Genomic DNA, 24989 nt, shown 5'->3' with positions numbered 1-24989 from the left:
TCGCACTCTGGAAACTCTGCTGAAATTTCCAACCATTTCCCCTTGATTTATCTTCTACCCATTGCTTGACCTTTTTAGGGCTCACACAGGACCCCCTACCTGATCCTAAACCTAGGACATCCCTACATCTCAATTTACCTCCTCCCAATGGTAAAAAACTAGCAGTCTTTCTGTCATCGGTGTCTTCTCTCCCTGGTGGAATTGTTGGCAGGTTTTGGCATGTTGTCATCTGGAATTTTGGTTTTCTAGTTTTCTGAGGTGCTTCAGGCATCAGTCATTCGACCCCTCCGTTTTTTTCCCCCATTCTGTTTGCTTTGTTTGGTGTCTGTGGTTGTTGTGGTGCATGGTTTAACTGGATGTAGACCTGAATTTACGCCTGTGACAGCTAACATTTCTTGTTTTATTCTTGTCAGATTGCAGTTGTTTGCCTGCCTTAGAAACCAAATATATTGTGTTGCTTTCTTCCTGAGCAACCCTTTGTGTGTAAGATCCCACATGCTTGGTGTTCAGGTGCATTTGTGTTCATGGGAGTCTTGAAAAAGGTGGATTTCTGTTTTGGTAGATCATTGTGGTGACAGGTTGATGATTCTTGGTGAGCAGCTTCCCTGTGAACGCTACCATAAATTACGAAGAAGAATAACCTGTGACAAGCTGCAGAATGGGAGGACTTTCCATGTTTTTTTTTGCTGCTATTCTAATAACTCACAGATGTTTTTTGAGAGTAGTTTCTTTCTATTTTTGACACGACATCAAGCAAAAATAATAAGAATAAAAACTGATAATTCACCAAAAATCTGATTTCAACTAAATCTAAAGTAGAATTTTAGCCAGCTGTTGAAAAGTCTTGTTTAATTGTGGTCCTTTCCACACACAAAGTGTGAGAACCATATTGTAATCCCAACGATGAAAAGACTCAAAATGTTTGAAAAACTCTCAAAATGAAAGGAAAATGAGTGCAGGAGCAGAGTACAGACAAAACCACACACCACCTGTGGCTTGAAAAAAGCCTATGTTGTTTTTGCAAAGATTGAAATTATTCTTCTCCTTCTTTTACTACTTCCTCATTTGTTTCTATCTTTCTTGCACTGCATGCTGGAAGTTTGTTGGATCGTGGGTGAGTGAGTCTGAGCTCCTGGGAGAGTTTGTTTTATGTGGTTTTGTGGTTTTTGTTGCTTTTTTCAGTATAAGTTATTTATTGTTGTTTTTTATTGTTGTATTTCTTGTGTGTCCGTGAGCTGCGGTTCACAGGCATCCCTGGGATGCCACCTGGGACGTCTTCCCTGTCCCTGAGACACGTGGTCCACCTCCGGTCCGAACAGCAGATTTCTGTGGAAACTGTCCTGCTGGCTGTGGGGGATTTGACTGGCGTGTTTACATCGCTTATGCCTCCAGAATGCAGAAAGGGGTTATTGTTTCTCTAATGGAGGAACGCTTAGGGTCAGAGTTATGATCGAGTGGCGTCACCTTGTACCTGCGTGTCACTGTTTTGGGCGTTCCCCCGTCTATCTCGATAGGGCGCTGGAACAGGAGCTGCCGCGCTCTGACAGACTCGCCTGCAGTTTCTAAACTAAAAGTGAGAAGCTGAAGTCTGTCCAGTCCTTTTGGAAACAGGTGTTCATGTTTGCTCCACCATAGGCTCTTGATGTGCGCTTCAGAGGGAAACATCTGATTCTGGGGGGGGCGGCAGTTCTGGGACTGCCGGCAGCAGGGGGGAAGTTGGCGTAATGGCGGGTGCTACTGCTGGGGCTTCAGGGATTCAGGAGTTGGCAGTGACTTCGATCATTACGCTAGAGTTCACGTGTACAGGAGTAAAAGAGGCAAATGTGGCGTGTGCAGATGGCTTGACTACCGTTTCTGACCAGGTTGGTGTTGGGGTTCTCCCTTGTACTCATACAGATCTGACTCTGTGTTTTTGGCGTTGATCTCTATTCTCTTGTGGAAATAATTGATGACTCCTTTAGTAGACCGGGTAAAGTAGCTGATTATGTTTCAGATTTGGAAAAATGTGTTCAGACATTAACTTTATAGAAATTGGTCAGTGTTGATGTGTTCGATGGGGGGAGAACGGTTTATGTTGAAGAAACATGGCCTCAGATAAGAGCTGCAAAGACTAAGAGCTCTAAATAGTTGAAACTAAATCAAATAATTAAAATAAGTAACAAATAATTTAAGTAAAATCATGAATGAGTGTGTATGAATGATCCTTTTAGTGTTGCTTCTTTTTCTTTTGGTCCTACTCTGTCCATTTGAGTACAAGGTTAGGGTGGGTTCTTTGAAAATTAATGGTGGGAGGGATAATGAAAGAGGGTGATTGTTGCAGACATTTTTTCTGATAAAGCATCAGATTTTTATTAGATGTGATGCAGGCACTAAAGCAGACTTTGTGGTGGAAGGGTCAGTCTTCTTCCTCTCATGTCACTAATCTTTCTGTGGGGGTGATGGTTCTTTTGTTTTAACCAGGTTGAGTTTTAATGTGGGGTGGCTGTGGGGAGGTTGTTAGCAATGAGAGGCTACCTTTCTTCTCTCATTAGGTGATTTTGTTTTTGTTTTATTTTAAACTGTGATACTGAGGCTGTCATTGTGACGGGTGGTGACTGGAACTGCGCCTTGAATTTTACTTTGGATGGGTTGGGTGCAGAACCGAATTTCCTGTTGTCTTCGTATTTGGACAATACTGTTGCGGACTCTTTATTGGTTGATGTTTGGAGGCTCCAAAACCCCCTGAGTAGATGTATAAATGGGTTAGAATTGTGGGTTGGACCTTAAGCCCTGCAAGGCTGGATACGTTTTATCTCATGAGTAGTTTGAGGAACAGGATGTCTGAATGCTCCGTTTATCCTGTTGATCAGTAATCATTGTGCCATTTTCCTGGATTTACTCTGGCGATCTACTCCCAGGAGGAATTGGTACTGGCCTTTTAGTGTAAGGCCTTTCTAAGATAGGGTTTTTGGTAAGAAATTTGTGCGCTTTTGGGAGCTTTGGAGGTGTAGAAGATGAGATTTTGTTTCGTTGAATGACACCAGTCATTCAACAGCTACAGATGAGAGGGTTATGTCTGCTCTGGAAAAAGAAACTCCAAACCTTGAAAGTAAAGGTGCAATGAATCATAGCTGATCTTTGATCCGTGGAGATTACAAGCCGCAGACAGAGTCACAGACAAAAGTCAGACCAGAGACACAGAGACAAGTCAGACCAGAGATACAGAGACAAGTCAGACCAGAGACACAGAGACAAGTCAGACCAGAGATACAGACACAAGTCAAACCAGAGACACAGAGACAAGTCAAACCAGAGACACAGAGACGAGTCAAACCAGAGACACAGAGACAAGTCAAACCAGAGACACAGAGACAAGTCAGACCAGAGACAAGTCAAACCAGAGACACAGAGACAAGTCAGACCAGAGACAAGTCAAACCAGAGATCAGAATCAAGTACAATTTTGAATTTAGGCTTATCTTCAGATTACCAACACCATTTAATATGTTTCAGTGTTTCAACAGAAAGTTCACGCCACGCTCAATATAATCTCAAGATTGACTCTTCATATCTGTTTGGCTGCTTTGGACTCCATGTGCCACAGTGAACCACACACCAAGCTGTTTGTGTACATGTCCCATTTGCTCGTGTTTTAACAGTTAAATTTGGCACATTTTGACAAACTTGTGTTTTGGCAAATGCTTTTCTTTCCTCATATCTTCACCTGACTTCCTCACTGCTGACTCCTGCACTTTTAAATCTTGTCCTCTAACTTATATCAACGGTGTGTGAAAGTTTGAAATAATGCACCTCTGTTTTATTTTATTTGGTGTATTTATGTGAAGAATTTGTATTTTTTGTGGTTTCAGTCTGTGCATTAGCCAATTAATGGGCTTTGACCTGTTTCCCAATATCTATAAATAAAAACTATGTTTTTAACATCAAAGTTTTATCTTGATATGTTGCATAATTGAACTAAACATGGACAGGAAAGAATGTGTTTCTTACAGTCCCTATTTTTTGGCTAAGTAACACAGAAAGGGGGTGGGTCATCAAATTACTGACATGATATATCTGCTTTTATCAACTGGCATAACAATAATTTGCTTCCCGTGTTCTCCTTTCCTCAACCCTCTCTTCTTTACTCCTCATACCCTATGGCCTCTTGCTTCTGTCTGCCATTGGAGGCAGTGAAAGTGGTCGGAGTACTCCCAGTTTGTCCACTTACTCTGATGGAAAATCTCCTTCATCAACTTCCACGTATGTGGCTGCTCCTCGCCATTTTCACATACCAGGTAGGCCATGTTTTTTCATTTCATTTTTGTTATCCTAACTCTGCCTAGTTAGAATACAAAACAAAAATGTGCACTTTTGAAAAAAAAAATGAAAATAAGGTTCCAAAATTGGGATTAAGTTGGACTTAATTGTTATTTTTTAAGTTAAAAATGTAGGACACTACACATTCTTAATTTCCTCTCCTTTCTAACTGAAGTGGTGGACTCTCAGTCTGCACTGCTACTCGGCATCAGTTCAACCGAGATTTAAATTTAATCTCAGTAACTGGAGGCCAACTGTTTTAAGTTGTTAAGGGATTTTTCTTCTAAAAGTCATATTCCAGGATATGTTTAGTTTTCTGTCAAGACCAGTCAAATCAATATCCCTTGGAAAAATTTGGCTCTTCTTTGTTGGAGAACAAAATTTATTTATGACAAATTTAGTTACAAAGGCATCAGCATCACTTCTCTAATGACATGAAAAGTTCAGGACAGGTTTTTTTAGATGTGAAATACTAAAACATTTACTACTTTCCTTTTCTCCAAAAAGAAAAGTTTCCTTTGAGAAAGATAATGTCAATCACACCGAGGAGTCTGGTGTTTTTAGTGTGAAGCAAGTTTAACGGGGAAAGCAGCATCGGGGTCTCTGTCCTGAATTTTGTAATCTCTAGAGTCTAGACACTAATCAAGCCAGAAAATGGGATATGTGTTGTTGTTTTGTCGGTTGTGTTTTTTCTGTCCTATAATATGTAGCTATTGCCAGGATCCATGTCTTTGCAGCTCAGCTGACACAAAGATGGATTTGGTTGTTCCAGTTCTAACAATTTGTTTCAACAATGTTGTGATGTTAAAAACATGAATGAACTGATTTCAAACTCTTGTAACACTACTGCCACCTCGGGTTCCATCTGGTACTTTTCTTTCAAACTTGTTGATTTGTTCTGCACCAGATCAGCTGGCATAGCTCCTCAATCAAGACCACTAAATTGATCTAGAAATATGGTGCATGAAAGCTACTGTAAGATCCTACCTCTATGATCTGATTGTAGTCAGTCACGTTTCCACTGAGCAGTCCAGTTCATTACAGCACAGTGGTCTGTGCTTTTGGCTGTTTTATGCTCATTCATCTGTTCTGTCCCGTGCTTTCTCACCTTCTTGTTGGAAAACCGAAACCAGTGGTTAACTAAGGTGAAAGCCCGAATCATCTGCCACATTGTGGTTAGGTATCAACTTGTTTCAATATTTGAGAAGTCATGAAAAGTCAGATTACAAACATGTAACACATAAAATGTACTACGTTATTATAACTCAGCTGGGGCATGAGAATGATTCCACCTAATCTAAGTGTTCACATCAAACCTGAATCCTTCTGTGAACTGTGCAGCTCAGTGGAAATAGTCCCACAAATATGTTGAATTAAGCTAGAAACGGTCTCCTGCTTGCATCCTATGCACTATCTCATCTCTTAAACAATTGCTAACTCATGCTTCTTTTTCTCCATTCTCTTTCCGTCCTTCTCCTCCCTGCCCATTTTGGCTTCTTTCATTTCCTATCTTCTCCTCTGGTTCCATCTTCAGAAACAATGGTCAAAGATAATATCTATAGAAAACCCCCCATCTACAAACAGCATGGTACAGTCAACTGCCTCTTTAACACTCTTTTTCTGGTTTTGTCTCGGAACGATGTGTTGCATGTCACTCGTCATTTTTCCATGTGTTGTCCCAGTTTTCCTTCCTTTCCTGTGGAGGCCTGCCTTGTCCAATAGACTCTGTTCACATGCATAGACCTGGTGTGAAAGTGCTGCACATGTTAGGTTAGGACGTTTGCAACATTTATAGTAAAAAGACCAAAGATGTAAATATTAAAACGTGTTGTAACTATTCATTAGCTCTCAAAATGAGGTGTAATACTATGTACACACCGTGCATGTGATGCACGTTCAAGCTAAACGGGGTTACTTGAGCACGCTTTTAGCATAAGGTGTTCACTCTGGATGCTAGTGCATGAACCTGCAGCTGGAAGAGGCTTGGTGCGAAATGTTGAAGCAGTTCAAATCTCTTGAGTCCTGCTCCACGCTTTTTTCTTTCACAGCTCTATTCCAATTTATGAAATACTTGGTGTCATAGTTCCAGCTGGGAACAAACTGCAATTATTCATTTTTCCCTTTTGATTGATTTTCAAACAGTTGACCTTTAAAGAACGCTACCCATACGTCCCATTCTAAATTTGAGTCCCTGCTGGTTTAACTTCTACCGCGGAAACCAGAGACGTGCACGTACATGTGTTTACATTGACATTCCATTGAAAGTGGATACTTGAATAAGCGTTGCTGAGCCTGGTGTGAACATAGGATTAAGGACGGATCCAGTGTTTCCTTCAAATGCTTAGATTAAACCAGTATCTTTCCACAGTAGAATCATTTTGTTCTTACATATTTACAGCCGACTGTATATTCAATTCATTTTCCAGATAAAATAGTTGGGTACCTTTCATTTAGATCAAGATTGCAAAAGCTTTTTTGGCATGGAGGCTATTTTTAAAACAAGCTTCAAAAGAGTTACCTATACAGACCTTTTAAAAAAAACATCATAAAAAAGTAGGGCTGTTTTGAAAAAAATTGATTAATCAGTTTGAAATGATTTAAGCTTAATAGATCAATAATCGATTCACAAAAGATAAAAATCGATTTTGCACATAAAGCTAAAGTCCACTAGCTTGATACTAATGTTCAATAAAATTTCCCACAGGACGGCTAATGCTAACGCTCGGTCGACCAAAATAATACATTGCTGACTAAATGAACATCTATCACTCACATGCATTAATTTTTCAAACTCTTTTAAGGAAATATTTTTTAAAGATACTATTTGTGGTCTAAAACTTTGTTTTTTTTTCCCCATACTTTCTTCTTCTTCTTGAATAAGGTGTACTTCTATAGCGCAATCTCCACCTAGTGGTCAAACTGAAACGTCCTCCAGGAGAAGCAGAACAATGTTTCCAATGTTAATGATCTGAACATTTTAGTTAGAACTTCTCCTTTAGAGAATCCATGTAACTCTGAATGATATTAACAATCTGATTATTTCACTGATACATTTACAGTATGTGAACTGGATCAGATTAATGTAAATATATTCAAATTGAATCATACATTTTGTATGTATTTTTAAACAAATGTGTATAAATGTGTAAACTTAAAACTTAATTGAATTGAAGAATCAAAAGAATTGGAAAAAAATGGAATCGAATCGATTCAGGTTCTTGTGAATTGAATCAAATGGAATCACTTTTGATGGCCCATGATCTGTCCACACATCCATCAATGTATTGGGCATCCCTTATTTACAGTCATCTCTGTTTAATTACGACATATTTCTCTGGATTTGTGTCTTTTACATAGAAAGTGTTTTTGGTGGTTTATAACTTCATTTCAGTTTGTAAAATGAATTTTAAATATATTTCCTAACAATTACCTACAACAGTCTGGCCATTACCTTGACTTCACTCTACCAATTAAGGGAAGAAAGTTAGTATGTTTTCCAAAATGTAACACTGTAAGTTTGATAGTACAACAAGCAGATATAAACTCAAACCAAGAGGAAAAGCTAGAAGGTGAAAAATCAACAGCACATCCACTCTGATGCTGGGAGATTATAGGTTTGAACCCACAGTTGGGTCATAGCTAGGTAAAGAAAATGAGACCAATCAGCCGTGGTGCAGCGGTCGACTCCTGATCGGTAGCAAGCGTGTTCAATTCCCGCCTTGCCCGCCCATGTGTCGAAGTGTCCCGAATTGCCTCTGGTGGGAGGTTGGCGCCAGTGTTCGGCAGCGGAGCCACCACCAGTGTATGAATGGGTGAATGGGTCTGTGACTGTAAAGCGTTTTGGGCCCTCGAAGGAGGGTAGAAAGCGCTATACAAGGATACACCATTTACCATTTTATGCATTCATGTGTGTGACAACTATCAGTACCTAAACTTCAACAAACGTTTTAAGTTTTTCTTCCAAACTGTGACTCACATTTATTATGAACGGCAAAGTGATTGCAAATAGTTATGGTAAAAAGTCCTGCTTATGTCACAACCACTAAAGCAAACATTTAATTATTGTGATATGTAGATCACTAAAGTCTAACACAACTTAAGAATTTCCAACCCACATCTTTTTAAATTACAATTCTACTTTCATAACCATGCTCATGACCACTCAGCAGTGACATGGATTTTATAGTTGAGGATACAAGATCACATCATTGTAAATCTTGGAATGTCAGCCCAACTAACAGCCCACTCATCCACAGCTGTCCCAATGCTGCTGCTTGTGTTGACTGATACCTCCATGAGTCAAACCTCCTGAGCATCAAGAGGAACCGTTTCTGTCTTTTGAACTTCAGCAAACATTAGACACAACAGCAGCAAAGCTTCTATTTTGGTGGTGGTGAATGGGAAGTTGTTTGACAGGAGGTCTGAATGTACCGTCACGTATGTCTGCCTGGGTGTTGCCTGTGAGAAATGCTGCAGAATCATGGTCAATGCATGTCTGCATTCATCTCAGCAGTTCTTCAGTTGGTTCCCAGAGGATGTTGGGATTGTGCACTCAGTGAATGGGAGGGTTCATGAATCACTCTGTTGTGTATTTGTCAGTTTGTCTCTTTCCTCATAGTGTTTGAACATTCTTTCATCTTTCCTTTGAGTTTTGTTGCACATGTGAAATTAATGTTAGTATTAGAATTGAAGTGAAAGTGCACAGAGCATAGGAATAAGATGAGACTTAATATTAAAACACACAAGGAAACTACTTTTTGCAAATATGACAAGAAAATCAGCTGCATAGAGCATACATACATAGAAGTTCAAACTTGACTAAACCTACAGGGTCAGTAAAGGAAGAGCACCACCAAAAGACTAAACTCAAACTCTGAAGAAACAAGGTTAAGTACTAGGAAAATGTACTTTCTTTTCTATGTGTATTTACTTTTAGCACAACTCTAAAGACTCTCTCTCTTTGTCCCCCCCACTGTGCAGAAATGCTCTCTGCAGCTGACTGTGTTCCAAGTATATTTAGGCTAAAATTCAGAGGGTCCAGCTTGTTACTTGTGACATCCTGTAATATTTGACTATTTTACAGCTTCTAGAACATCCTGGCAGGATGGTGAGGATGGCAAGGTGAGTCTTTGTACAGTTTGTGTCTTTTTATGTCTGCTCATTTCTTTTAAAGACATTTCTAAATGTTATCAAACATCTATTATCTAATTCACCAACTCATTGTTTGTCCTCATCCATCACATCTATTCATTTACTGCCTTCCTTCATTTTTTTATCTCTCTTTTTCCTTCTGTAGAGGACTAGTTGGATGATCTTGAAGGGTGAGACTGATGGTTCGACGGGTCATGATGACCCTGACTCATGCAAATCCACCTGCAGTCTCCCAAATGACATATCCCAGCCCAGTAAGGATTCACTCTGAAATGTGCATTCAAATAATGATCAACCATATCATGGAAGTGGATGTCTCTGTCTCTGTAGACTTTTCCCACAACAAGTCAGCATCTTTGCCGGGTTATGGAAGGAACGGCATCTACAAGGTGAGGTGCCAAAGCACACCCTTCATTGTGCCAGCATGTAATAATATTATATTACAATGTGCCTTACGCAGATAGAAGCTACTCTGATGTTTGGCTTGTCATGATACATGTCAGATGTCAGGGTGGGCTGGTAGTCCTCAGTTGTTTTCTTTAACTAACTATAATACTTTCTTATTGAGTTATTTTATTGTTATTTAATGTCAAAATATGAACTGAGATGCTCATCCATTCATCCATTCATTTTCTAAACCTGCTCAATCCCTGTGGGGTCATGTTGTTACTGGAGCCTTTCCCAGGCAGGGTACATCTTTTGTTACAACAGAAATAGGAATCTCTTATGAATTATAACATTAGGTACAGAATGGAACCCCACATGAAGCCATTTTGATTAGAGACAGTTTTTATATTGCTTTCTTCTCCAGATTTTAACCCAAATTTCACCCACTAAACATGCACAGAAACTTACCCCAATTTCCCAACATATCAGATGTAGTGAAAATAACTGATTTGAATGTAAACTGACCCCCCCACACACACACACGCACACACACAATCTGATGACATCAAATTGAAACCTACTAATACTTAAACAAACTTTTTCTGACATGTTAAGCCCTTGTACCCATGTCAGGCATGCCTGTACCCCATTCTTGAATGGCAAATTGTAACATCACAGAATATTCAATTGTTTGCAAGACTGCCTAAACATTTACCAAGTCACCAAAGACCATTTACCTAGACCAGGGGTCTACAACCTATGGCTCCAGAGCCACGTCTGGCTCTTTTACCCTTTCGTTATGGCTCTCTGGTTGAATAAAAATACAAAACTTTTTGTTTAAAAAAAAGTAACTGTAAAGTTTAGTTAAAGAGTAAAATAACATACAGTATTACTTTGGCTACTGTGCTTTGGAAGCTTGCATAGTGATTTGATAATCAAGAACTAAACATTTTGACAAATTCCAGGGTTTCAAGTGTGTCTCATAAGTCAGAAAAATACATTTAATTAGTTTTGTTTTAATTTTAATTAGTTAGATTTAGGAATTTCTGGCAAAAAAACAAACATTCAAAAATAGAATGTTTTTGTTTTTTTATTGCTGTCATTACACTTCCTACCACTAGATTTGCTCCATTGAGATCATTCTATTTGAAGTCTTTTATTTTGAAAGTAAGTCTTGTGATTCTCTGTTAAAAGGTATAAGCCGTTTCATATTTGGGAAAAAAAATCTATTTTCTGTTAAAGCTTGTTTTAATAATGCAAAAAAAGAATAGTTTACTTATATTCCTCATAAAAAACAACAACAACATAAATACAAAGTCTTATTTTTCTAAAGTATGTGTGTGTCTCCTTCTGGGTTGTGGTCAGTGAGAAATCGACCCAAATGGCTCTTTTAGAGGTGAAGGTTGTCAACCCCAGACCTAGACCTATAGAGTCTGCAAAATGATCGACTGAAAAAAACAACTTTGCTTGACTTTGGTGGTTTTAAAGTGGCACTATTGTTTTAACCAAAACCATGGAGGGTCCAGCAGGTGTCAGTACTGCAAAAGGGGCCTCTGTTTCTCTTGGGTTCCCCTCTGCTCGGCGGGGGTGGGCGGCCCCTGCCCTGCTCCCCCCCTGGGCCTCCGCGGTGGTGGCGGGCGGTTGTCTGGAGTATGGGGTGGGTTGCCCTTGGGGGGCCCTGGCTCGTACCCGGGGTGGGGCGGGGGGGTCCTCGGCGTCGCTGGGTGGTGGTGGGCTGCTCCTCTAGCTGGGCTGGGGCCTGCACTCTCCGTGTTCCTGTGCCTTCCTGCTCTTGGGTGTGGGGGGCCTCTGCGGCGGTCCCGCGTGCCCCGGTCTGGGTGCTTGGCGGGATTGCCCGGCGGGCGGTTTCTCTCCGCGGCTCCATGGCAGGTGTTGGGGGGTCTTGGCTGCAGCTGCTGCCCCGGCGGGGGGTCTTGGCGTGGGGATGGCCGGGCGCTCTCCCTCTGAGTACTTTCCATCACCATCCACCTCAGTGAAACATAATCACTCACCTGAGCACAGGTGTCAGCTCACCTTAGCACTAACCGTTTGTGTGACAGAATGAAAGTCTTTATCTGAATGGGTTTGTATGATGGAGTGTGTGAGCTGCTGTTACAGTTGAATTGAGTACATGTGTAGTATATGTATAGTATATGTGAGTATGTTTAGTTTAAATGTAGAGACTATTTTGGCCAACAAGTGTGTGTGTAACTATAGAGTGTGTGTGTAGACAGGCCCCGCCCATTCTAGTTTATCACCTAGTCCTGGTTGTTTTATGATGTTGCTTCCCTCTGTTGCCATCTTCTTCTTCCCCTCCCCCACCCTCTTCCTTTTTTCCGTCCGGTCCAACAACAAAGAAAAATAAATAAATAAATAAAATAAAACATAATCAATATAAATAAAGCATGAAATACAACAGTTGATTTATAATCAATAAATCCCTGTTGTGACAGTAAAATCTGCCCAACACAAGAAGCTCTCAGCCCACATCTGTTGGCTCAGCTGTTGGACAGGACAAGTTTAAAAAAAAAAAAAAAAAAGTACTGCAAAAGGGCCATTCAACGCTGCTTGCAGCTTTGACTTAACCTATTGGAGAAAAATGTAATTAAGTTGAGAAATCATATTGCACTAATAGTTTAATGTATTTTTTGCCATAGGCTGCTGATATGGTGGAGGATAATGTGGACTCCCAGAGCTGGGGAGGAATGAGAGGTAAGAAATTGCCAATAACTATTAAATTGATATGAGAGTTAAAAGAGTTTGTAAATTCTCTGGCAATTTTTCCTCTAATTGTATATTTTTCTGCTGACTTCTAAGTCTTCTATTTTTTTTTCAAATCCAACACTCTCTGTATTGTTAAAGGTATATCTACCTGCTTAAAATTCATTAGAATAAGTAGTTTAAAGTTTATTTGGTTCTTTAAATGTAACATTTTTAAAACTTTTAAACAATAATCAACATATACCAAAAAAGAATGGGCTGAAGCATTAAGCTTTTTAAAGCCCATCCAAAAGATACAATTTACACAGAAACAAAACTTAACATCAAGCTGACAAATATGTTACAAAGATAGAAATCTAAATATTTGACAAAGTATTTATTCACTTAATTACATTTTTTAAATTATTGTCTGAAAATGCCATTTTGACTATTTTCTTTTCATGTAAGTTTTTTTTTTCTTTTTTTTTTTTTTTTGGGTGGGAAAACCCATTTGTTAGTCTACCCATGTGGTAATAAAAATATAATCCCGAGAATGGTGTCATGAACAATATAGAGCAGGGCTTAGTTAGTTATTTAGAGTTTAATCCGGCTCAGTAGTGAAGAGAAAAAAATCTTCCTAAACTCTTCCATGTGGTTCTGATAGAGCCGACAGTTGACAGTGAAGGGTTTAGGACATTTCTCCACTAGATCTGTTGTACAGGTGTCATCCTATGACAGTTCCACACTGGAATTCACTGAGATCCTGAGAGAGGAACATTCTTTTACTAATGTTTGTAAAAACAGTCTGCATGTCTGAGGTTTATACACCTGGGGCCAGCCAGGTGATTAGGACACCAGATTCTGATCATTTGATGGGTTAGCCAATACTTTTGGTAATAAAGTGTAGCGTCCTTTGTAATTTACTGAAGTGCCAACCGTTTGAAAACTGATCACAGAGAGGAAAGTAATAATTCTGATTTGTACCTGGCCTGAATTTTATTACACTAATGTCTCGTTTAAACAGGTCCCGTGTCACGGAAATTATACATTTCCTTATGTTTCATCCTCTGAGTCTTGTTTTCTTATTGTCAGAACACCCTGACCACAATGTGTAAACATTTTGATTTCATTAGAACATCTTGTCCACATTAGACATGACACTTACATTCTCATCTTAAGCTCCTGATTAACAGCTAATTGTACAACTGTATAAAATGTGAGCGTCCTTCATCACAGATCAGAGCTCTGCAGACCTCTCCTCCATGCTCACAAGCGTGTACTTTTCTCTGCTCTGTTTAATAAACATTCTTGAAAACGTTTGAGAACATTTCTTCATTTCATCGGATCAACAAATATTCCACCACATCCATTAAGTATTAAACCAGCCAGGAGAAGACCAATCAGGTCAGGACTGCTCAGTGGAAACAAGGCATAAGTCTTTCATATATCAGAACAGAGCTGTGAAAGCAAAACCTGGGGCAAGATTCAAGAGATTTTCACCTTTTAGACATTTTGCACGAAGTCTTTGCCAACTTGTGAGTACATGCGTTAGTAGTGTTATCGTCCAGTGTCAACACTAGGCTAAAAGCTTTTTCAAAAATCCGCAAAATAGAACTCAGTGTTTTTTTCTTGAACAAGTCTCAAATGTCCAGCGTGTACGTAGCATAAGGGGGCACTCAGTTCTCTGAGAAAGTTCGTTTCCTCTGCTTCTTTTGGAAAGTAAAAGAGATGAACTGAACTGAGTAGGAGGGTGGTTAGGCCACCCAAAGAGAACAAAATACATCAGTATTTCTATGACTCAAAACTGAAACTCTAAAGAACCAGGAATGATAGAAATTAATATATTCTCAGAAAAGGAGAAAACCTCTCCTGAGGCTTTTAAAACACTTTTAGAGGAGAGGTTGTTCATAATATAGTATGATGCTGGAATGTCTGCAAAGAAAAAATACTTCAGCAAATTAATTCTTTTTGTTTCTTTTTTTTCCTCAGAGTACAAGGTAAGACGAAACCAATCATCTTTGATATTGTTGACTGGCCTGGCTGGACTAGGGGTTACTAACAGCATTCACACTTGCTTTGTGTGCTAGGTCTACCCCTATGAAGTGCTGGCAGTGACACATAAAGTGAAAGTGAAGCTTCCCAGAGACGTAGATCGCACCAGACTGGAGGTAAACACTTATCCTCCTCCCTCAGCTTGTTAACCCCCCCGTCCACAGACCATTAACAAGCCTGAAAACTGTGAAGCCATGGCTGTGTTAGTGTGTTGGGGCTGGAAGGTGTTTTCAATACATTTTGGGTAAGGCAGACTTTGAAAAGTTCTTGTTTCGGTAATATTTTGTGTTGGGTTCACACACCTTCAACTATGAAAATAGTTCAGTTTCAAATATTGGCCTCTGTCGCTGTAATGTGGACTTTAAGACTGTTGAAGCTGCTCTTAAAGGCATCCTCTGAAAATGTTTCAGGTCTTTTAAAGAAAACAAGTCGGCATGTATCCACAGTGTGAGGGTTTGGATTTGTGTTTCAAGTAGATATCCAAACCCTTCCCCAAAAATTAGAAAATCATGGAAACGTGTAGTAATTTCCATGATGTCTTTCAAATAAATTCAACTTTGATAAAATATGCAATTAGGGCCCTCTGTTTAATTGATTGAAGTATTTATTTTTTTATTGGTCAGCTTTTGTTTTAAGCTGAAACCCCAATTTATGGAGAAATCAATCAATTGATCCAATTCTGTTTGTCACAGACTTGAATTCCTGCATTGAAAATGCTTTACCTGCATTACACTGCTACCAGCCTGAAGCATTGATACAAGGTGGGATGGATCCATGCTTTCATGATGTTGACATCAAATTCTGACCCTACATCTGAATGTAGCAGCAGAAATGGAGACTTATCAGACCAGACAATGTTTTTCCATCTTCTATTGTCCAGTTTTAGTGATCCTGGCAACCACAGAACTGCTGCTCTCAGGATATTTTCTCTTTTTCTGACCATTCTTTGTAAACCCTAGAGATGGTTGTGGGTGAAAAAGATTCTGAAATCCTCAGACCAGCCCGTCTGGCACCAACAACCATGCCACATTCAAATTCAATCACCTTAGATTAGAAATGGATGTTGGACAGGTGTGCCTTAGTGACTTGCTTGTGAGAGTAAAACAAAGTAGTTTACACAGACACAGTGTATACAAAGGATAAACAGAGATCTCACTGTCTACTCAGAAAGATATGGAGCAGAATGTTTACCATGGTATCTTGGACAATAGTAAAAAGCCTGCATGTCATCTCTGGCGATATGAGTCATCGTCTCTCACATTCGTCCTTTTGCTGTTCTGGCATCTTTCATCAGCTTTGTCACACAACCAACAGGACAGGGCTTAGACCCAAAATCAACCTGTTTGAAGACACAAGGACTGTGGTCAGTCCTGTGGTGCAGGGTCAACGGTGTCTTTCTTCGACGAACTGCCACTTGAAATATTTTACCATTCAAAACACTCTGTATTACAGCACTGCATCTACCAGAGGGTGAGACTCCCCCAAGGAGTCGGGCTGTAAGAACACTGGGGTGTTAGTGACATTTGAGATCCCTCAAGAAGAAAAACATCTTTGTTTTATAATCACAAATCCATTCAGATGTGCAGAAACTGCTTCTAATTCAGTTTATGCTTGAGATGAACTTTAAAATCAGGGAGTTATTGTTGGAAGATCAGATTATTTGATTTCTACCAAACTTCTGGGAAGAATAGGAGATCAGTCTCAGATTTGATTTCCAGCTTTTTTAAATAACAATGGATTCTTACAAATGACAGTAGAGGCATATGGACATTACTTACAAGTAAAGTGTGCATATTCTGTATTGTATGTATGTGTGAGTAAGTGCATGTGTGAATGAGTGTATGTGTAAATGAGTGTATGTGTGAATGAGTGTATATGTGAATGACTGTATGTGTGAATGAGTGCATGTATGAATGAGTGTATGCGTGAATGAGTGCATGTGTTAATGAGTGTATGCGTGAATGAGTGCATGTGTTAATGAGTGTAAGCGTGAATGAGTGTATGCGTGAATGAGTGCATGTGTTAATGAGTGTATGCGTGAATGCTCCAGACATTCATGACTGATGTTTTTTGGGAAACATACTGAATTGCTTTACATTTACATACCTCTTTGGCTCAAAATGAAGCTGCTATGTTTTAAAAAAGAACGTTGGTATTATGTATAAAACCCAGTGAGAAGTTGGCAAACATATTAGGTTTAGGATGTTTGTGAATCAGACTCTAAGAGAGTCAGTCCCTCACCAGCAACAAAGTTCTCTGCATGTCTCTAAATCAGACGAGACTTCCGAGGAACAATAATCTGTCTGAGTGTTTAATAAAATCTGACTTGAGCATAGCTTTTCTATCCTTTAGGCTGATAAGGCTATGCATTTTAAATCGTGCTCTTTTAGTTATGTATATCTTTTTGTTATTCTTTTGTATTTTTTACACAGCATGACTGTAACTCAGCGGTTATGAAGGAGATCTGACAATTATAAAACAACAGGAGGTCATCTCATTTTATTGTATACTGAAATCGAATGATGAATGTGGCAATAAACTGAACTGATGTGAGAGTTTGGCTTATACAGAACTGCATATCATAGCAATTGTCAATTGTCATGGTGGTGGACGACTGATGATGCGGGCTTGTTTTCTAACTGCAGAATCTGGACACTTTGATTACTGGGATGTTCTAGGATCAAATGAAAAGTCAGAGAGATGAAGTTTGAATAAAACTGCTCCCGCAGTGGGACCATGACGCGCTCCCGCAGCGGGACCGGGACAAGACAGAAAGCTGGCATCAAACAAGCTGAAAATGTTCAGTGGTAAAAATCCAGTTAAGTTTAAGATTTCAACCTGGTTGAGATGCTTTGGGGTGACGTTGACAGAACGGGGATGGAAGGAGAATCTGGGTAAGGCCACCACTGAAAAGGAGACCTAGTTATCTTAACTGGGCTTAACCTGCTTAGTTAGATGTAGTAAAGAAAAGCTGACCTTTCAGATGTTTTCAGAGTCAAATCCTTCACACAGAGTGTATGAAGCTGAGTAGATCCTGCGAGGGTTCACACAAGTTCTCCATGTTGTCTGTTTGCAGAGACACCTCTCGCCTGAAGACTTCCAGCAGGTGTTCGGCATGACTCTGGAGCAGTTCGACCGTCTAGCTCTCTGGAAGAAGAATGACTTAAAAAAGGCGGCACGCCTTTTCTAGACAGAAGTGGAAAATATTTGAAGAACATTTCAACAATATTCAGAAAGGAAGCAGAAATGAACCCACCAGAACCCAGTAAATGTGCTGTCCTGACCCCCCACCATCACGCTGTGAGGCTGATGTCTGAGGATGTTCCCATGACTGTGGGGCAGAATCCACGGCTTTTTATTTGCAGTGTGGTCTTAATATATAACTGACAGCCTTGCAGAAGAGGACAAAGAGCTGCGCTTGCATGGCCTGTCTATGCTCCTCCCACAGGTATCTGCATCCACCCCCACATTGGAGAACTACTTTTTTAATTCTTGCACAGGCCTTCTCTAGGCCTCTGTAATGCTCTTCATCTGCCTGTCTTTCTGTCGTGCACCTGTTTCCTTTTCACAAGAAGTCATTTTTTGAAACATATCATCAGCTTTTACATGACTTTTATTTATTCTAGACCAGTGAAGGCTAAAGACTTGCAACTCTTCTAACATGTCAAGGCCAAAGACAGGTGGAGAAGCACCTAATCACCACATCTGATTTCCCTCCATTTCAATGTATCTCTTTTATGTGGAACCGTCAGAAGGTGAAATACATCTCCAGCAGGGTGGAGTCTCAGTTAGATCAAAGTGTGAAGACAGAAAGAGGATAAGCAGCGTCACAAACAGCAACGTGACACAAGCTGACATCTAGCAGCATAATCCAATCTTTTTCATGGGGTATTTTGACTCTATAGAGATTGATTGGTGCAAGTGAGGCATAACCTGTTCCATAAATTTGATCTGTTCAGCCTGTCACAAATGCAAAACCTTAGTCATGCGTCTTTAAAGGTTCATATCAATGTGTTGAAATACTTTATTTCTGGACAATTTACCAACTGGTGTTGTGTCCTCTGATGACTCGCAAAACAATGTCAGAGCTATTCTAAACATTTTAACTGACTAAAGTTGTCAGAAAAAAAGCTGAATTTTCATGAACAACCTAGCTGATTGTTAACAGATCAACATGTATTCTGTATTTATGTTAACATTTTCTTCCTATGTTCCTGAATAACTGTTTTTATACAGTCCATGCTATATAACTCTGTAATGCATGAAGTTGGGACACTGATCTCATGTCGGAGATGTTTGAAAGTCTCATCATAACCTGAGTGATGGAGGACGGAGTTGGCTTCTTATTTTTGCTTGTATTTTGTATTTATTGCAATATTGAGGACAGGTGAGGGTATTGTGAAAAAGAGCATCACAGCGCCTCAGAAGAAATGCTTGAAGTAATGCAGAAATGGTTGTCCTCTTTCTAACACTCATCTGCTCATCTGATATTAAAAAGCTTTATGAGAGAGATGAGATGAGAGTTGTGCAGTTCTTCATTTTAAATCTAACTTCAGGGAAGAGTGAAACCTCTTTTTTTTTTAATCGAGGTCACATTGACTGAATCCAGGAACATCTCAATAGATAAAGTCACATTTGAACATAAAAGCCTGATTTAGTAGCAGCTTCACAATTCTTGCTTCCATTGAACATGTGAGTTTTTGGAGAGTTTCTCTGCAGGATGTCAGAATATCCTCCCAGAGCTGCTGTGTGGATGTGAACTGTCTCCATCCTCACAGATATTTGTCTTGGGGATGCTCCAGAGGTTCTCAATAGGGTTGAGGTCAGAGGAGGATGGGGGCCACACCATCAGTCTATCTCCTTATAGCAGCCAATGATGCAGAGGGATTCCTGCAGCAGAGATGGAGCGTCGTCATGATGAAGATGATTTTTGTTACAGAAAACACGGGACCATGCAGGGCTCCACGGCTGTCACCAGTGACCCAGACTGTTAGAAAATGAGTCTTCATGTCTGTCTGGATCGCTGCAGCCGTTTCTGCTTGTGACTGTTATTTGGGCGGGTGGTTAAAATAAGTAAATAAAAAGTGACACAAAATACATAAAATATATGAAATTTAATTAATTAAAAAGACAAAAAACTAAACCAAAGATAAACTTAAAAGTAAATAAATAAAAATTACACAAAGTACGTAAAAAATAGGTAAAAAGGTGTTTTAAATGTTTCAAAAAAAGGCTAAAAGGAGATTAAAAAAACGACAGACGAGCTGTAACCAAAGTAACCAAAAATAAACAAAAGGAGTTAAAAAAAGGACAGTGACTGAGTCACTCTCTCAAAACTGAATAAATGAATTTGAATGAATGCAGCATCAACAGGGCATACATAACCAGTGTCACATTTGTGCCAGTTCCAGGCCCGGGTGAACACACAGGCTGTTGTCAGGAAAGACATAAAACACTGAAGACAAATCAAGTGGATCACAGGAGACAATAGTTTAGTTATATAGTTAGCATAGTTTTTTAAGCATTTTAGGAGCTTGGGAGGATTCGACCTCTCAGTATACCCTAACTTGCCCCTCCTGATATTCTGCTTGCACCTCCAACAGAGGCTGATTAGATTCTGCCCTGGTACCTGAGTGTGACAACAATTAGCACGAGATTTGTTGTCTGTTTGCATTTTTTGGAGTTAAAAAAATCATGTTTGAGTCAAAATTCCTTCTCACAATGCAATTTTTCCTCTGTGCCAGGGGTGTTGAAGTCGATCACACAGGGGGCCAAACTACAAAACCCACCTCAGGTCGTGGGCCGAACTGGATAAACAGTTATTGAACACTCTAAAACTATATTTTTAAAACTTTAAAACCAAATCTTCTTAACATTATAATAAATAAAAACATACAGGAATATATTATTTCAGAATAAATCAACTTAAACATTGAATAACTTTCAATATTTTACTCTCTATAAAAAAATATTTGGTCAAAATTATACAAGTTAGAAATGACTTTGCCCATACTGCCCTTTTTTTCAAAAAAACTTTGTTCTTTCACATGATGTATATGAAGTTCCACGTCAGCCGTTTTTAATTTATGCGCACCAGAGGAAAAAAAAGATTGTCACGGTGAAACTGAAGTGTTGTAATGATTGCCCAGTGTTTTAAAGCAGTTGCAGATGGCAGCGGGGGTGATATGAACACATGTCTGCGGATGGAATCTGAGCGCGTGCATGAGTGGATAATGCGCCAAGCTGTTAAGCGAGCTGTCGCACACGCTCATGACGGCACAGCTGACATTTATGAAGTCATAAGTTCAGTTTGTTAAATAATAACCAAAGGAGAATCACATCATATCCAAACTTTCTTTTTGTTCTTCCAAATGTCAATATGAAACGTGAACAAAGTTTCAAATAAAAACTACAGCTGATCACCTCTCCAATTACTGGGGATGAAAAAAAATGAAGAATGATTATGTCCAAGTGCAGAAAATGTATAATTTATTATTAGCAAACTAACTAACTGATGTATCCAATCCTATTTCTGTAGGTATGAAATACCACTAATGCATTAGCTTTGGTTTCAAACAAAATGCTTACAGTACTATTTCAACTTTGGCCTATTTTCCTTTTGAAATACTGTTATGAAAGCACCATTTGACCTGCTGTTTATGAATGAAATACAATTTCTGGTATGTTTGAAATGTTTTTGTATTTCTTTGTATTATTTTGCATTATAGTTAGAGGTGGTGGAATAGCTCAGGTGGCTGGTGTAGGACCTGGTCCGGTTCCCAGGGCAGCCATCAGCCAAAATCCAGGGAGATGAATCAGTGGAAGCGGATTCGCTGTGGCGACCCCTAACGGGATACGATGAAAGGTGAACAGAGTTCACTTTGCACAGTTGTTAAGAAGAGAATTTCAGAATGACACTTCACCAATGTGCAGCTCTGTTACATGTTGGAATTTCAACTTAAAACAAAATGTTTCTTCATTGAAAATTTTACATATCAAACAAACTTAAGCAGCTAAATTGCATTTAAAGGACTTCAGTTTGCAGGAAAAGCTGTGGTGGAGAGGTTGGAGATTGTACCATCATCCGATTGTCTTCATAGGTAGGTTGTTGCTGTTTCCCTTTGCACCAGTGCGTCTTCACCTCCTGCACTTTGTAATACCAAACAGGTGTAGACATTGTGTTTAGAACAAAAACAGAAAAAAAACAAATACAGAAAAAAAGGTGATTTTGTGTTCCATGTGCTTTGCCAAAATGGATTCAGCTTTTCATAAACGTTTGAGTTTGCACTGTGTGAGAGTAAGAAATATAATAAAGTTCCAGCTTTTGAAATAGAGAATCCAGCCGTGGATTTTCATGATGCTTTTATTTTTGAATTGAAACAACATCCTGTTGGTTTTTTAAGGAGATCAGTCCGGCATTACATGCAGCGGAGACCTGCCAATTATCTTCATCCTCTCGTAGTTTTCAATGTGAAGAGGTGACTAAAACTTTAGAGTTTAAACGCAGGTTGTTACATCAGAAATTCAGCTGAGAAAATTGGATTTGGAGGTTCTATGTGTGAAAATCACACAATTTTAACAAATGATCTTCACGCACAGTTACAACATAAATCAATGTGCTTATTGATCAAATTCCTTTGAAACTAATTTACCCAGAACAAACTTTGCTCTGGAGTTACCTGTTTTGAGGTCCATAAATTGATTTTAGTTTGATTTATTTTTAGGAATTAGGCTAAAACAAGAAATAACCACCAGCTGTTAAAGTGTTTTTTATTATTATTTTTTTTTCAATTCTTTATTTTTCAGAAAGAGGCATGTAGGTGGGAGTTACATTTTTAGAACAAATCACATACAAGATCCACTCTCTTTCATTTTTTTTTTTCTTAACAGGGGAGGTAAATATATGGAACATTAACAAGGGCGGGAGAGTAAAATAAATAAATAAGATAAAAAATAAAAGTAAAGGGGGTTTTACCCAGTGCACATTAAATAAGTCTTTCAACCAATGTTATCCATCTATCCATCTTCTTGTCCACTTCTTCCCTTTCGGGGTCGCGGGGTGCCGGAGCCTATCCCGGCTACTGATGGGCGAAGGTGGGGTACACCCTGGACAGGTCTCCAGTCTGTCTCAGGGCCTCAGTCACACACATTCACTCTCACATTCACACCTAGGGACAATTTAGAGTCACCAATTAACCTATGAAGCATGTTTTTGGACGGTGGGAGGAAGCCGGAGTCCCCGGTGAAAACCCACGCATGCACGGGGAGAACATGCAAACTCCACACAGAAAGGTCCCAGCCGGGATTTGAACCGGGGCCTTCTCGCTGTGAGGCAAGAGCGCTAACCACTGCGCCACTGCGCCACCGTGCAGCCCTCAACCAATGTTATTACCAGAAAAAGAAAAGTTAACAAATTAATCTGAACTTATTTCAACAAAGTCCGACCTTAATGGCTTAATATGCTCAACCCATTTGGTCCACAGTTTAATAAACATACATTTTCTGAGACGAATAGAAAAAGTGATTGCTTCCATAAAGTATTTATCATTTACAACATTTACCCAGTCTGATTCCATGGGAGGCTCAGGAAGCAGCCAACGTCTTGTTATTGCTTTTTTAGCAGCTAATGTGAGTGTTGTAAATAGATATTTGTTTGTTGGTGTGGGGTGTCAAAGTGGTTGAGAAAGAGAGTGGAGAATTTAAATGGTACCTTTACCTTAAGCATTTTAATTACCTTTTTGTGGAAATCAACCCAGAATGGTTGAATTTTTGGGCAGTCCCAAAAGATATGCCAATGGTCTGCTTCCTGTGTCCCACACAATCTCCAACAGACAGCATTACCAGCACCGAAACACGCTTTTTGCTTTGGAGTAATGAAAAATCTTGTCAGGCATTTCCAGCTGAACCCCCGCAGGGTGTGTGAATTTGTACATTTCCACAGAGATTCATAAATATTTAACCAATCATGTTCTGGTATTGTAAATTTTCCTTCAGTTTCCCATTTTTCTTTAATATAATACGTTGAATGAGCTTTTTTTGACAAAAAACCTTTATAAAACTTATTAATAACTCCATTAATTACATTGTTCTTGTAGGCTTTGAGGAATGTCAAGAGGATGGGATCACTAAGATCTGTGTAGATTTGAATTTTATGTTCAAAATAACTCCGCAATTGGGGGTATCAAAAAAAGTCTGAGTTCTCTAACTTAAACTCTGCCTTTAGACTATTAAAATCTTTAAATTAACCTTTTTCAGTTATAGAATAAAAAGTTGTTACCCCTTTCAAAATCCATTGTTTGAAAATGTTGTCCATCTTGTTAGGTCTAAAATCTGGGTCGTATGCACACCACTGTATTTATTTTTACAGTTACTCTTTTCATTCTATTTACAGCTTCATTACTTTAAATAAAATACGGGAGAATTCAACTGTATTTCATTTTACAGAAATAAAGCAGTAAAATGCTTTGCAATAATTACTGGCATCCAGCTGCCAGTAAGCTACTGTAAAAAAATGTAAGTTACTGTATTTCACAGTTTGCACCAGGAACCCATCGGTGCTGTGCAAGTGATAAGTACATGCTACTTGTGTGTAGCCCGGCTGTAGAAATGAGGAAATTAGACAATCAGAATGTAGTTTGTGCGGACATCCAACCGGCAACCTGCAGGTACTTCCACATGCCGTGCACACCTCGTGCCTGCAGCATTTTAAAGTTTCTGAACAGATTCCAGCCTATTTCAGCCTTTCTGTAGGAAATGTCCCTTTCTCTTTGGTGATTTAAAAGCAAATGTAGGCCTTCCACTACATGCCACTGGAGAGGACATAGCAGAAGGGAACACAAATGTAAAGTGTTAGACCAAAAATGATTGTTTTATCCTTTATTTGCATGTAGTTTCTATTTATCATTCATGCTAGCTGTGTGGGAAACTTTTTTTTTCATTATCAATCCATTTCTGATTGTGCATAAATCGATTGTGGATGTTTGTGTGAGTATGTATGTGTGAGGGAGAATATAAGTTAGTTAAAGGCTCAGAATGAAAAATGTCTTGTACTGCCTGTCATATGGTGAAGCCGCTTACCGATTTCACAGAGCAACATTTGCTATTCCACTGACTTGGGCCATGTTATCGCTGCAGCACTGTGTGTCCTAAGCATGCAAGTGTGCATGAGCTGACTCCTTCCAGCGCTAGTCATGTATGAAGAAAGAAAGTCAGTGTATGGGCAGAAACACTGCTCATTTATGTGTGCCAGCAGGCAGACTTACACCTAAACACATACTATGGCCCCAAAAAGCTCCAGTCAGTACAGCTTGCAGTCAAGTGGCCAAAAATAGCTTGAGGTTCCTCTCTGGGCTTCCTTTGTAGCAGGCTGGTAGGAGGTTTGTGGAGGGATAAGTACCAACCCCC

At 39.4% G+C, this 24989-nt stretch overlaps 1 protein-coding gene across 14 annotated transcripts in view; it reads left to right on the top strand.

Moving 5' to 3' along the window:
- Positions 1 to 19100, top strand: part of ablim2 (actin binding LIM protein family, member 2) — a 69567-nt gene extending 50467 nt beyond the window's left edge. For 4 of the 14 annotated variants that reach the window (XM_024287608.2, XM_024287610.2, XM_024287607.2 and 1 more), the window contains 11 exons: positions 79 to 150; positions 1100 to 1114; positions 4166 to 4273; positions 5830 to 5883; positions 9379 to 9416; positions 9592 to 9700; positions 9777 to 9835; positions 12491 to 12545; positions 14523 to 14530; positions 14621 to 14701; positions 17662 to 19100. In XM_024287608.2, coding sequence (XP_024143376.1) covers positions 79 to 150; positions 1100 to 1114; positions 4166 to 4273; positions 5830 to 5883; positions 9379 to 9416; positions 9592 to 9700; positions 9777 to 9835; positions 12491 to 12545; positions 14523 to 14530; positions 14621 to 14701; positions 17662 to 17775 — 713 coding nt within the window. In that variant the 3' untranslated portion in view covers positions 17776 to 19100. The remainder of the gene's footprint in view (positions 1 to 78; positions 151 to 1099; positions 1115 to 4165; positions 4274 to 5829; positions 5884 to 9378; positions 9417 to 9591; positions 9701 to 9776; positions 9836 to 12490; positions 12546 to 14522; positions 14531 to 14620; positions 14702 to 17661) is intronic. The other 10 variants (XM_024287614.2, XM_024287622.2, XM_024287619.2 and 7 more) reach the window with 5 other exon arrangements.
- The last annotated feature ends 5889 nt before the right edge of the window (positions 19101 to 24989 follow it).

This window comes from Oryzias melastigma, linkage group LG18 (assembly GCF_002922805.2).
Source record: "Oryzias melastigma strain HK-1 linkage group LG18, ASM292280v2, whole genome shotgun sequence".
Taxonomy (NCBI): Eukaryota; Metazoa; Chordata; class Actinopteri; order Beloniformes; family Adrianichthyidae; genus Oryzias; species Oryzias melastigma.
This window is presented reverse-complemented; position numbering and strand designations above follow the sequence as displayed.